The 13,056-nt window shown below is 48.5% G+C and overlaps 1 protein-coding gene across 1 annotated transcript in view; it reads right to left on the bottom strand.

The window, feature by feature from the left end:
* Positions 1-167: 167 nt before the first annotated feature.
* Positions 168-13,056, bottom strand: part of LOC118795856 (F-BAR domain only protein 1-like) — a 38,502-nt gene continuing 25,613 nt past the window's right edge. The window contains exons 8-27 of the mRNA XM_036554608.1: positions 12,845-12,943; positions 11,701-11,797; positions 11,484-11,601; positions 11,001-11,025; positions 9,855-9,912; positions 8,021-8,196; positions 7,738-7,762; positions 7,372-7,434; positions 6,803-6,854; positions 6,533-6,612; positions 5,257-6,258; positions 4,623-4,732; positions 3,567-3,696; positions 2,979-3,093; positions 2,723-2,878; positions 2,489-2,621; positions 2,097-2,293; positions 1,658-1,722; positions 1,128-1,295; positions 168-766 (exon numbers count right to left, since the gene is read on the bottom strand). Coding sequence (XP_036410501.1) covers positions 738-766; positions 1,128-1,295; positions 1,658-1,722; positions 2,097-2,293; positions 2,489-2,621; positions 2,723-2,878; positions 2,979-3,093; positions 3,567-3,696; positions 4,623-4,732; positions 5,257-6,258; positions 6,533-6,612; positions 6,803-6,854; positions 7,372-7,434; positions 7,738-7,762; positions 8,021-8,196; positions 9,855-9,912; positions 11,001-11,025; positions 11,484-11,601; positions 11,701-11,797; positions 12,845-12,943 — 2,898 coding nt within the window. The 3' untranslated portion in view covers positions 168-737. The remainder of the gene's footprint in view (positions 767-1,127; positions 1,296-1,657; positions 1,723-2,096; positions 2,294-2,488; positions 2,622-2,722; positions 2,879-2,978; positions 3,094-3,566; positions 3,697-4,622; positions 4,733-5,256; positions 6,259-6,532; positions 6,613-6,802; positions 6,855-7,371; positions 7,435-7,737; positions 7,763-8,020; positions 8,197-9,854; positions 9,913-11,000; positions 11,026-11,483; positions 11,602-11,700; positions 11,798-12,844; positions 12,944-13,056) is intronic.

Genomic DNA, 13,056 nt, shown 5'->3' with positions numbered 1-13,056 from the left:
TGGTCTGTATACATTGGAGTTGTATTTTGTACTGGTCAAAATGTCTAATAAATTGATGTAAAAATGGTTTGATCTTTAGTTAATGGTGTGTGAAAAACTAGAACGGTAGGACACAGCTCTCTTTCCAAAAAATGGCAGTATTTATTATCACACCTGAATTTGCCCTGGCAAATTAAACCACTGACCTGTACAGAACTATCCTGTAAAATTAGAACTCCACACATAATCTACAACCTAGATACATGTGTATAATCAACTATTGTATCTATCTTGTATAATGTATAAATATAAAAATTCAAGTTTTCATGGCAATTCCATTCCAGATACATATGTATGAGAGCATATACACAAATATATTCTGTATATACTGTACATGTTCCTTTGTCCATCCCTTCCAGTTCAAGGTGTTCACCCAAGGCACACACAACTCACATTGCATACAGCACGAACAAAGAGAAAAGAACAACTCCCAAGAAAAAGGGGGTGGGGGTTTCTAAACTGTGAGCTAACAGAGAACAAGGCTCGGTCTCATTAGTACTTGGATCTTGTGTCTAAGGGGCACGATTCCTGCTAAGTGCACGTTCACGCAGAGGTGTCGGACTGTCCGCGGTCCCCAGGTTGTCTCCTGTCCCCGGCGAGTGACACCCCTCTGTCCTGGGCTCGTCGTCAGAAGGCCACAAGGGAGCTGAAAGTGCTGTTGGCTGCGTTTCTGAAGCTCCCTGGAAGCTCCCTGTCACTCACATCGAGCAACCAGCCATGTACTTCCCTGGGGAGGACACACACACACGAACACACAAACACACACAAACACACACACGAACACACACACACACGAACACACACACACACGAACACACACACACACACACACACACACACACACACACACACACACACACACACACACACACACACACTTGTTTATAAAAATTCAAGGGCATCTGAAGTGCCAGTGCTTACATAAGTCATACATACATTCATATAGAAATGTATTCCAACTGAAAATATTGTTCCATGCAAACACAGTATTAAGTGCATATCGGTTCCTGACTGTCTGAATTTTGTTACGCGCATGTGTGTGTGTGTGTTTGAGAGCAGAGGGGATTCGCTGTGAGCGTGTGCTGTACCTGTGGCAAACCTCTTCTTCACCAGGGACATGCGGTACCGGTTGCCCACCAGCTGCACGTCCATGCCCGACAGGGAGGCCCCCGAGCCCACGAACTGCACCAGCAGGCTGGGCGGCGGGCCCCGCGGCACCTCCAGGCACTGCCAGCTGGCGCAGAGCGTGCCCGAACCTGGGAGAGCGACAGAGGCGCCCCGCGTTAGAAACGCCGGAGCGGGAGCAGAGCACGTCCTTCTGCGGTCATCTGTTACAGCATGCGATCGCCTCCCACTCAGCCCTGTGCATCTCATATGCCAATTCTGACAATTAAGCTGACGATACCCACTCAGAAGCACTCATTAACAGAACAGCAACAGCACACAAGGCACACATATAGTCCTGTCGGGAGGAATGTTGTTTTCCAATGGTGAGTGTATTTGTAGCCAGAATATAAACAGGCAAGCAGACAGACACACAGACAGACAGGTAGCCATAGGCCGGCAGATGGGCAGACAGACAGACAGACGGACAGACAGATGGGCATGCGGTAGTGACCTTTGCTGTGATTGGTGGGGGACAGGTTGGGCAGTTTCCACAGCAGCCGTCTCTCCTCGGCGTTCCTGTCAGGAAAGGGAGGCAGACAGAGGCGTTCATACAATCTCCCACTCTCCCCCCCATTGCCCTCTCAGTCCATCTGGTTATTTCACAGTCCCTCCATCTCTCTTTCCCTCTCTGCTCAAACCCCTTCTCTCTGTCCCCCTCTACTCTGGCCTCTCTCCCTACACCCCTTTCTCTCTCCCTCTCTCCCCCAGTCCCTCCATCTCTGTCCCTCTCTACCCCCGGCCATTCTTCCACTACCTCTCTCTCCACCTCTCTGTCCCTCTCTACCCTTGGCCATTCTCCCACTCCCTCTCCCTCTCCACCCCTCAGCCCTCCATCTCTCTGTCCGTCTCTACCCCAGGCCATTCTCCCTGCACCCCTGTGCTTCTCTCACCATGTCGCGGGGGGCTGGCACTGCAGGTCGGTGGCGGTGTGGTCGAGGGCCATCAGGACCTGCACGCCCGTCAGCTGGGCGGCGGGGGCCGTGGCGGGGCAGCAGTGGTAGTCCAGCGACACGCGGGTCACCGTGCCGCTGCGCTGGCATTCTGCGGACAGCAGCAAGGGGGCGCTGCCGGGATCCTGGGACGACACCTGAGGTGAGAGGAGAGGAGGAGAAGGAGGGGTAGAACATGAAAGATGAAGACCAAAGATGGCGATGCAGCCAAAAGACCATGAAGACACGGAGTGGAGTGGGAGAAGAGAGGACACTAACCTAAAATGTCCTCACAGAAAAGATTTGTCCTCATTTCTAGCGAGGTAGGCCGTTTTGAGGTGCCTTTTTCTCACCTGGTATTTCAGTAGGGTTACATTATAGTAGGAGGCCCCCGGGTTGAGTTCAGCTTCCCTCTGGAGATATACGTTAAGCGCCTGCATGTTGAACCAGAAGTCCCTTGTGTCTGGGTCACTCTGAGAGGGGTCACTGATGAAAACAAGCAAAAACAGTTACCACTTTATGAAAAGAATCACTTAAACTGACCTTCCTTTCAAGTTGCAGTGGTTCAATTGTCATTTCAAGTTTACCTGTAGAGCAGCTTTTGATTTGGCAGGAAGTGGTCTACTCTGGCAATGTTGACCAATCGGAAGCTGAGGACAGGGGCGTTGGGGTTGGCAGTGAAGATGCGAGAGATTCCGGCCGGAAAGGACATGGTGAGGTCACCGGTGATCTTCACCAGACAGCTGAGGGGAAGAATGAGAGACAGACTTCAGCCCAATGTTGAGAGAGTCTCCGGTTCACCCCCCTTCTACAGCTTCAGGGCAGAAAGCCAGACACACTGACCGGTTGTGCTCTCCACCCTTGAAGTAAGCATTGATGTACTCCGTGATGGCTGCGGCTACTGGCCAGGCCTCCTGGGTGCTGAGGGAGATTGGGCTGGGTCCTCGGGACAACCCAGCTGCAAGGAGAGAGGGGACTGGGTAAAATTTCCCACGGAGGTGGCAGTGTACTGGTAAGGAGCAGGGCTCATAACCAAAAGGTTGCTGGTTTGAATCCCCGCTGGGGGAGCTGCTGCTGTACCCTTGGGTAAGGTACTTAGCCCAGAATTGCCTCAGGAAATATCCAGCTGTATAAATGGATGAAATTGTACCCTATGTATGTTGTTCTGGATAAGAGCATCTGTTAAATGACAATATGGTAATGTAATGGAGGCAGAGGATCACTTTTCATTAAACCAATTTAACTCAGAGAGGACATGAGCATACTTAACATTAGTTGTTAAAAAGATATCACTAGGGTTCTCAACCAAACAAGATTTCACATAGCATATGTTCAGCACAGCATTTGAAGGTGGGAGCTAAAAAATGGCTATTTTAGGAGCGGGATCACTGGGAAGAAAGATGTCTGATGAGGGCGTGGCTGGAAACTCGCCTCTGGCGGGACTGGGAGCTCGCGGGGTGGACGTCTGGCCCCCCCACTCGCTGGGGCTGGAGGAGGAGGAGGAGGACGAGGTGAGCGGGGGGCTTGGGCCAGGCAGGGGAGAGGAGCACAGAGACCTGGACTGAAGAACAGGACATACACAGTCATACACCCATGCCAGCCATCAAAAGCTCCACACAGCTTATTAAGAGACTTGGACAAGCTAGGAGGGAAGAACTGGGAGGCAAAATGAAGTTTGAACTGGTGTCTATCATTGAGACACTGCATTTGCATTTGTTCATTTGGCAAACACTCCTATCTAGAGCAATTACGAGAAGTGCGTTCAATAGAGTTTGGTAATTAGCCACACAGATAATGAATCATTGATGCCATCCTTTAGATATGGGAATCATTGCCACAATTGGAGCGGTCACAGGGTACATAACCTTAACCTATTGATAGATTGTAAGTACGCAGGTGCAGTTTTTGTTCCTGCTCAGCAGGCTAGAACAAGAGTTTTGAATCCAAGCCATAACAGGTAGCCTTTATACACAGATGAGGAGAGGTGTGACATGACAGTATTTTGGCCGGTTGTAGATCAGCTGAGCAGCTGCATTATGAATTAACTGGAGAGGTCTGATGGCAAATGACACCTGATATCTATCATTGATTCGAGCCTTGTGAAGAAATATTTTTAAAAGACTTCAGCACAGCAGGAAACTGTACATTTTCACACAATTGCTCTTATAAACCATTTATTATCTTTGACAGTATCCAAGTATCACTACACTCTACCACTGTCGAGTGCTGAAGTATAGCTGAACATCTATTGCGAGAAGAGCATGTACTTAAAAGCGCCAACTTTGACGAGGCTGTCAGTGGTTAAACATGGAACCATTTTTCAAAGGGTTGTGCTACAAAGTGGATTATTTAGAACTTTGCATGTTCTGATATAAAAGTCGGTTCTTTCAGCTCTGGCCCTGTGGTGTTTATTCCGCTGGTTAAGAATGAGCCAAATTCTGCGGGCAGAAGGGTCTTTAGGATACAGGGGACGGAGGCCTGTCCTACCCGCTCGCAGGCCCCCTGCCGGCCTGCAGACACCCTCCTGGCCCGGGATGGGCGGGGCGGGGCCGCCAGAAGCATCTCGGCGCTGTCCCGTCGAGAGGGAGGGGGTGTGTCTGTGAAGAGAGGGTAGGGGGCTTCAAAACTCAGAATGTACATTCTGAGCATCAAAAGAAATGTATCCCTATTTACACATTCATGATTGTAGGATAATGTATACAGATTGTGGACGTTGACTAAATGTTTAATGGTCAAATTTACAGAATAAATTATTCCTGACTGACTGTGATTCACTCAAGTTACTGACTATTACATTGGTACCACATCAGAGTGGTGACTGGAGTCCAGTGGTAAGACTATTTAACCTGTAGAATGTAAAGGCTGGTGAAAACTGAGAAAGAAAAAAAAAAAAAAACAAAAGGAAGCAATACCACAAGCCACATATCATGAGAACTGTGTTTTTCTGCCATTTGGAGACTGGACTTGGTATGTGCTCTGCTCCTCACTATCTGGGCATTTTAAGCTAGTAATTTTAAATGTGTTACCTTTCTAGTATGTACCTGTGTTGCCTCTGTTAGTGTGTATCTGTGTTACCATGCTGGTGTGCCTGTGTTAACTCTACTGGTATGTGCCTGCGTACCTCCAGTGTGTGGAGGCTGTGTGCCCAGGCTCAAGCAGTTCTGGTCGTTGTCAGTAGAGAAGCAGAGGTCTTCCTGTGGCCCAGAATGCCTTGTGAGGGGCAGACCCTTCCTGCGAGGTGCCCCCTCTGAGGCTCGCTGCTTCCTGGCCCCGTCGCGCCCGCCTCCTGCCCCCGCTGGAGCCGCACCCATGGTGGCCTCACTGAAAGGGTTGTGCACCGAGTTCCAGCGCACCAGCTCCTTCCGGGGCCTTGGGCCGTGGCTGGAGGTGGGGCCAGAGCTGGAGCTGGGAGCCAATCGGCTGCTGCCACTGTTGCTGGTGGAGCTTTGAGCCACTGCAGCAGCAGCTAGGGAGGACTGGTGGGAGGGGCTCCCGATCATGGTGATGGAGAAGGGGTCCTCAGGGGACTCCAGGATGGGGGCCCCCCTGTCCCTCTCCTTCTGGGATGAGGACGAAGAGGAGGTGGTGGCCGTCTTGCTGTCTCCGTGGGAAACGGAGAAGGGATCGCCGCGCCCGTCAAGCCCCCTGCCGTCCCGGGTCAGGCGGGGTCGGGCCGGGGCCCAGGGCTCGGGGGAAGCCGCTGGCTCGGGGGCGGTGGTCCTCTCGAAGGCAGCGAGGAAGGGGTCCTCCGGAGGGATGTGCTTGCAGCTCCACATGGGGGGCTCCAGCTCGGCGGGGGCCAGGGGGCGGCCGAAGGCGGGGAAGCCAAAGAAGGAGGGGTCCATGTCGGGCATGGGCCGCGGGGAGCGGGGCGTGGTGGCCCACATCGTGGCCGGGTCATCCTGCGCTGGAGGGGTGCGCCCGGGGGAGGGGTCACGGAAGGCTGTCAAGAAGGGGTCGGAGGCCCTGCCCAAACTGGCTGACTCTCTGCTCTGTGTTGCCATTGGCCAGGCTGCCCAGGCGGTTGGCTCTGGAGAGGGCCCTAGGGGCTGATGGGAAGGTGAATCCAGCCCCGAGTCCTCCACATTCTCTGGGGAGGAGGAGTCAGAGGAGAAGGCAGCATCTGGAAGAGTGAGGTAAAAAACACATCCCTGCATGTTAACCATCTTCATAAACACCACTTACTCCCTCACACCTACAGTTATTTCAAGTTGAACAATTTTTAATCAATTTTTTCCATCTACCACATCTATCATTATCCCTTCAATATTGCTTGATGTCCAAAAATAATCATTAACAGAATAATTATGCATTACTAGCTCTTAAGCAAGTTTTAAGGACTACAAATTTCATGTCAGCTGTGAAATCTATAAATTTACTTTGAAGCCCAACTCTACCTGCAAAATTATTGGGCTTGAAGGCAGAGTCCAGCGGAGGTCCAAAAAGCTTCTCCGGAGCCGAGACGGTAGAAGTCAGCCTGAAGAGAAGGAGGGACAGGGCAGGGAAGTAGAGAGTGAGCAAGGCAAACAAGGGAGGATTGAAGAAAGAGAAAGGAAGAGAGAAAGGTGTGGACACGTTGTCGAACATGACACATTCTAACATATTGCATTTAACCTGCTAACAACTACTCCTGTTTGTGTCAGACAGGAGGTGGGTGGGTTCTTTACCTGCTATGGTCAGGGCTGGAGGTCGATCTCCTCAGTCCTTCCTTTTCACCGTCTACAGGAGAAACGCAGCACAACAACATTATCATCTTTAAATCACACGGGACTTTATAATCCATACTAATCCCACCACATCACAATTTATATAGTTTACTTCTGTGAACTAAACAGCTAAAAACACCACTATATCAACTATTTTACATTTATAGAAGGAACATGAAAGTCATTTTTAATATTTTAATTTTAATAATAAGGCAATTGTGTGGTTGGCCATGGCATAAAATAGATCCTGATTCATGAATGTTTCAAACACTTCTCCATGGGTTTCATTTTTTTTTAATTTTTTTTTTTAAAGATGACTCAGAGGTGCCCTTTACAGCAACTGCTTTGCAACTTAGAAAGAATGAATGCTCTGTGTTGATTAAAGAGAGAGAGACCCAAATCTTGAAAGGACAGGATGCTGCAATGACTGATGGGTACACCCTCACTAAAATGGAGCAGTATCACTGATTGCCTTGAGAGTAACAGAATTCGTATTATACAGCAAGCGCACAAGGGAAATACTGACTCACCCCTGTGGGGGGCACCATCCCCCTCTCCTTCTGAGCGTGCTCCAGCTGTGCGGCTGGAACTCCCTGTGACATGGGAAAAGAGCAAGAGGAGGAATAAGGCTCACCTTGAGCCCCCTAAAACGCCCCTGCCTCACAGACACCACACTGTGAGGTCACTGTCCCGGGATCCTAATCACTCATCCTCTCCATTCTCCACTGACACAAAGCTGTTAACATCCAAACGCTGACCAGAGATCAAAGCCTTCAGAGGACATTTGTTAGCCAGGGAGCAGTGAAAGGGCTAGAAGAGGCTGCACTTACATGCTCTTGAATTTGTATTGCCCAGAGGCAACGTAGGGGTTTCGAGCGTAAGCATACAGAACTTACTAGAGAGATGCCTCTTGATGGAGACCTGGACCAAAAGAAAAACACAGACATTGAACTCATCAGAAATACATTTCCATCCTACCTTTGGGACTATTAAAACATGTGAGAAATGTTAACATTTTAAACCCATTATTTATCTTTTTTCCTTACTAATCATAGCTTCCCATCATGTTGTGTATCTTTACTATGATGTGAGCATTTAAATCAGATGGACTTAATTTCTCCACAGTCTGCCCTCATTCTGCCAATGTTAAGCTACGTCCCTCTTCATCCCGATTCGTACCCCTCTGTTGGGGGGCAGAGTCAGGGCCCCCACAGTGGCCCTCAGCTCTTCGGCGGGCGCGTGGCTCCTCCCACTGGTGCCCACTGGCCGAATCTGGATGTTGAACTTCTTCGGCTCGTCATCATCGAAGTCTGAGTCGCTAGAGTAGAAGCTGCCATCTTTATCCTGGGAGCAGCGTATGGAGGCAGGGGGGCTACAGTCAAGGAGTGGGCAGAACATGGCCGGGGAGCGGCATTCTTAGCAGGTCTGGACCAGGGACCAGAGGCCTGCAGGTTTGACTCTGAGGAGCTGCATGCTTGAGAATCTGTCCTCAATTACAGCACCAGTCAAAAGTTTGAACACAATTTTTATTCTTTATTTTGTAATGTTTTCCAAAGAGAAGAATAATAGAATAATATTAAAGACATGAAAACTATGAAATAACACAGATGGAACCCAAAAAACAAATCAAAATAATCTTATATTCTAAATTCTTCAAAGTAGCCAAAAACATTTTTAAAAAATACATTTTTTGGAAATAATTTCATACATAGGCATCAACTTCACTATTTTCATTTGTCTAAGAAACAAATTTCAAGAATTTAAGCATAAGCCATTAGATCAAAATGTCTTTGAATCCATGTTTCTCATTGTCTTAATCAGGTGTGTCCAAACATTTGACTGGTATTGTACTTCATTGAGGCTGTTATATATATTGGTTTGTTAACCGCCCTGGACAGGTTTAATACAAGGAAAGTTTTTGACAGCAGACAGCTTGAGCAGGGTTGAGGGCCTCTTCTCAGAACAGTATGCCACACCACTGGGGTATGGGCCAAACCTGCTACAGCGCACACAACCGCTGACCAACACTGTTCACAAACGAGTCTCAGGAAATCCATCCTCAGTTACAGGAAGTGTCTGCCAAATGACATTTATTTCACAGGTCATTTATGTATTGAACGGGTAAGGTGCTTGACAGAACAAAGTAACAAAAACAAGTATCATGATACACCCAATGCATTTAACTTGAAAAACATTGATTCAGACAAAAATACCATTAGACCAAATCAATTCACCATTAGGACTCTAAATAGCATGGGCTATTTTTCCAATGCCATGGACCATGACTCTTAAACTGAATCATTACAAGTTGGCTGAAGAGGACAGAATTTTTCAGAAAGCCCTGCACACTGAAGTGATTCCTTGGGGGCAGGAAGTACTGTGTACCAGGTGATAAAGAATAGGATGGAGAACCAGGTATCACCTGGTATCATCTTCCTCCTGTGATGCCCTACTCTCTTATTCCATACCCCTCCCACATGTATCTGTGTGTGTGGCTGTGTGTGTGTGCCCATGCGGGAGTGCATAATTTGAGAAAGAGTAAGGGATTGTGGTTGAAAGAGCCATGACCTCATGTTAGTTTGTGGTCACAGGGAACGTGACTGACCATTATTTCAATCTCTCAGCTGCTCTAACAAAGAGGTATCTGAGCACACAAAAAAGACACATTCATGGCTCTGTAATGCTACAGAGATGACCATGATGTGACCCGAAAGATGTCAGTTTGCTGAATGAGATGCTATTCAGCTGGCTTCCCTCGGGAATAGCAGAACGGCCAGCATGTGACTGCGGCGAAATTATTTATCCAAACCGGGTAAGTCAAGCTGTTTTCCCAGTCTTAAGCTTGCAGTGTCCAAAGCATGTCTGTGACTGCTTCCTGCTTATTCTACATCAGACAGCTAAAATTGGATTGTGTATGTGTTTGTATGTGTGTCTGTGTATGCGTGTGCGGAATGCACAGTACATACTACACATTTCCATTTTCCAAGACCCACTTTGTCACAGCGAAGGATATCATTCTGATTGACATCTGCTCGGATTACGAATCCCTCCTCATCCACCTGTGGGGAATTCTGCAAACAGACAGACAGACAGACAGACAGACAGACATTAGCTCTCACCTCACCTCCAGAGCACCAATCTGCATATCCTACACCTGCTGTTTCATGCTTTGTGTATAAAACACTGCCTCCTCATTTTTATTACACTACTGTACAACTATACAACTGATTATGGTATTTCCAAGTCTTACAGTGCAGTTTTGTCTTATAGACCATTGGTAATCAACCACTCAGAATCCCTTAAACACTGAAGCAGAGAGGTAGATGGTAATCTGAGACTATACATACACTCATGGGCCCACTGAACGCTCATTAGTTGCAGCAGTAGTCATACCACTAGTCATAAAAGTTGGAGATCTATTTAAGTTTTCACTCTGCTAGAGGAGATCAATGACTGCACAAGTGCTAGGTTACAGAGTGTTAGCAGTGCTCCTCTTCTCCACTGTATCCCTGCCCCAAACCCCCCATATGTAACACAACCTTGTTAAAAGGCTCTAGGCTGCCAAATGATTCTACAGCCTTGTTCCTAAACTCCTGGCTTCTGGGAAATCTATAAATAGACAGGTACTGCTGGCGGCATCATTGTTTCTCAAACACACACACACACACACACACACACACACACACACACATAGGGTCTGTCTCTGTCAGCTATGAAGCCTGTGCTATCCTCTGTGCCCAAGCAAGAGCACAGTCACAGCCCTCTGCTAGTAGAACCTGGTTTAGAGGTGCCGCAGCCTGTGAGACACTGTAAGACATTTCACCCGCTGCCATTAGAGTGTGTGTGGTAGCCTTTCCTAATCACCACAGATGCTGGGGGATCAGCACAGCAGGTGCCCCTATTCCCATTTGTCTCATTCTCTCTCCCTGCGCCCCTCTCTGTCCAAAGCCATGAACAGGAGCTTAGCTCCCTCTCTCAGAGCGAGGCCAGCGTTGTCAGATATTCCCTATACCACCATTCAGTGCTGGTGGCAGTGTTTATCCGTTACCCACTCCTTCTGATCTGTGTGCGCTTGTGTGCTTTAACATGTGCGCCTCTGTGAGTGCATGTGCGTAAGCGCGTGTGCGCGTGGGAGTGGGCGGCCGTGCATCATACTCACCGGAGCCTCTGTGACAGCCGTGTCCCTGGAACAAAAGACACACAGAGAGAGTCATGAATGAGCGCTGGCTATGACCGCACAGGGAGAGAGAAGACAGAGGGAAAATATCTGCAGCAGGAAGCACAGAGAGCCTCAGCATGTGTGGGAATGTACTGTATGTGAGAGCACGGCGACAGCCACTGTCAGGACACCAGCATGAAATATCAGGCCAGCTAAGTACTGTGGGTGGCATGGTGGGTATGACCACACGTGAACTGACAGTGCAAAATACATTACATTACATTACATTATTGTCATTTAGCTGATACTGTTATCCAAAGTGACTTACACTTTCATCCATTTATACAGCTGGAGGTTTATTGAGGCAAGCGTGGGTTAAGTGCCTTGCCCAAGGGTACAGCAGCAGTGCCCCAAGGGGGAATTGAACCACTTCGCCACACTGCTGCCCAGTGTGTGTGCGTGTGCATGCGTGTGTGTGCTCACGTGGAGTCGGGCTCTTTGTCCCTCTTGCCCAGCCCGGGGATTCGGAAGGCTTTGGCACGGCTCTTCTTGCCCCCCTCTGGTGCCCCGCTGGAGCTGTACTCCTCAAAGCCCACCGGAGCTGCAACACACAGAGCCGGCGTTGTCAGAGCGACCGTCATTCAAACCGCACACCTCCGGACCACTCCGCACCAGCCCTGACCTGGCCGCAGAGCCGTACCTGGCCGATCTGTCCCTGTGCCCTTCTGCTCAGCAAACTTCTTGATGAGGTTCTCGATGCCGATGTTCTCCACGTTCTGCTTGAACTCCTCGTGTACCTGGGGAGGTGGAACATGCACTCCCTCATTTTTCTCATTACATTACAATACTGTCATTTAGCAGACGCTCTTATCCAGAGCAACTTACACAGGTAACAAATTTACATATTATCCATTTTTACCGGTGGGTATTTACCAAGGCAATTCTGGGTTAAGTACCTTACCCAAGGGTACAACAGCAGTACCCCAGTGGAGAATCGAATCTGCAACCTTTCAATTATGACCCCTGCACCACTATCCTACACTGCCACGACCATTACTCATTATTAATATGTCAGCTGAAACATACATTTCATATATATCCACATTAGGAGGGAGCTGTGACTCAGTTACATAGTCACACTGGAGAATAAGGGCATCACTTTACTGCAAGACTCATGCTGCCAGTACTCTGTGACTCACCATTCTCAGCAGACAAGTATTCAGAACTTCCTTTATTAACACCAAATTTTTTCCCTATTGTTCTGCAAATGGCATCTAAATGAAGCTGCCCTAAGCATGTGTATGGCAATAATTGTCAACGCCTTTCTGATTCAAACCTGTGCTCCACACCAGTCAGTCATCAGTCCGAAGACATTTTCTTTCCGTTTCAAAATTAAATGGTTCCAGGCGGCAGGACACTCTCTCCACATCACAGCCCTAAGGCCTTTTTCAGTTCACTGTGGATCGAAGGAAGTGTTCTCTTCCTATCAAAAACAGAGTCCTGTTCCCTACCGGTCTAGAGTAACCTGTGTATGTCTGGAATCAGTTAAGCAGTTGGGAAGACAATCAATACTGCTTGTCTGGTTATTAAATTACATTACTATCATTTAGCAGACACCCTTAACCAGAGTAACTTACACAGGTTACAATTTTATTCATTTATACAGCTGGATATTAACTGAGGCAATTATGGGTTAAGCATCCTTGATCACAGGTACAACAGCAGTTCCCCATCCGGGAATCTAAACAGTGACCTTCTGGTTACCAGTCCTACCCCTACCGCTACACCACACTGCTGCCACAGTTGTTAGAGAGCAGTGTCCTGGTCCCCGGGTAGTGCCATACCTGTCCGACCTGCACGTGTGTGTCCTCGATGGAGTGGGAGTATGCCTTTATCAGGTGCTTCATCTGCCGCAGATGGGTCTCCTCCAGGTCCTGAAACTTCTGCACACACATCAACAAGAACACAAACACCAGCTACATCAGAGCTGCCCTGCCCCGTCCACACACTGACTGAGGGACAGAGAGAGAGGGACACACGCACACACACACACACA

Source organism: Megalops cyprinoides, chromosome 20, assembly GCF_013368585.1.
Source record: "Megalops cyprinoides isolate fMegCyp1 chromosome 20, fMegCyp1.pri, whole genome shotgun sequence".
Taxonomy (NCBI): domain Eukaryota; kingdom Metazoa; phylum Chordata; class Actinopteri; order Elopiformes; family Megalopidae; genus Megalops; species Megalops cyprinoides.
The sequence above is the reverse complement of the archived record's forward strand: the minus strand, read 5'-3'. Positions and strand labels throughout refer to the sequence as shown.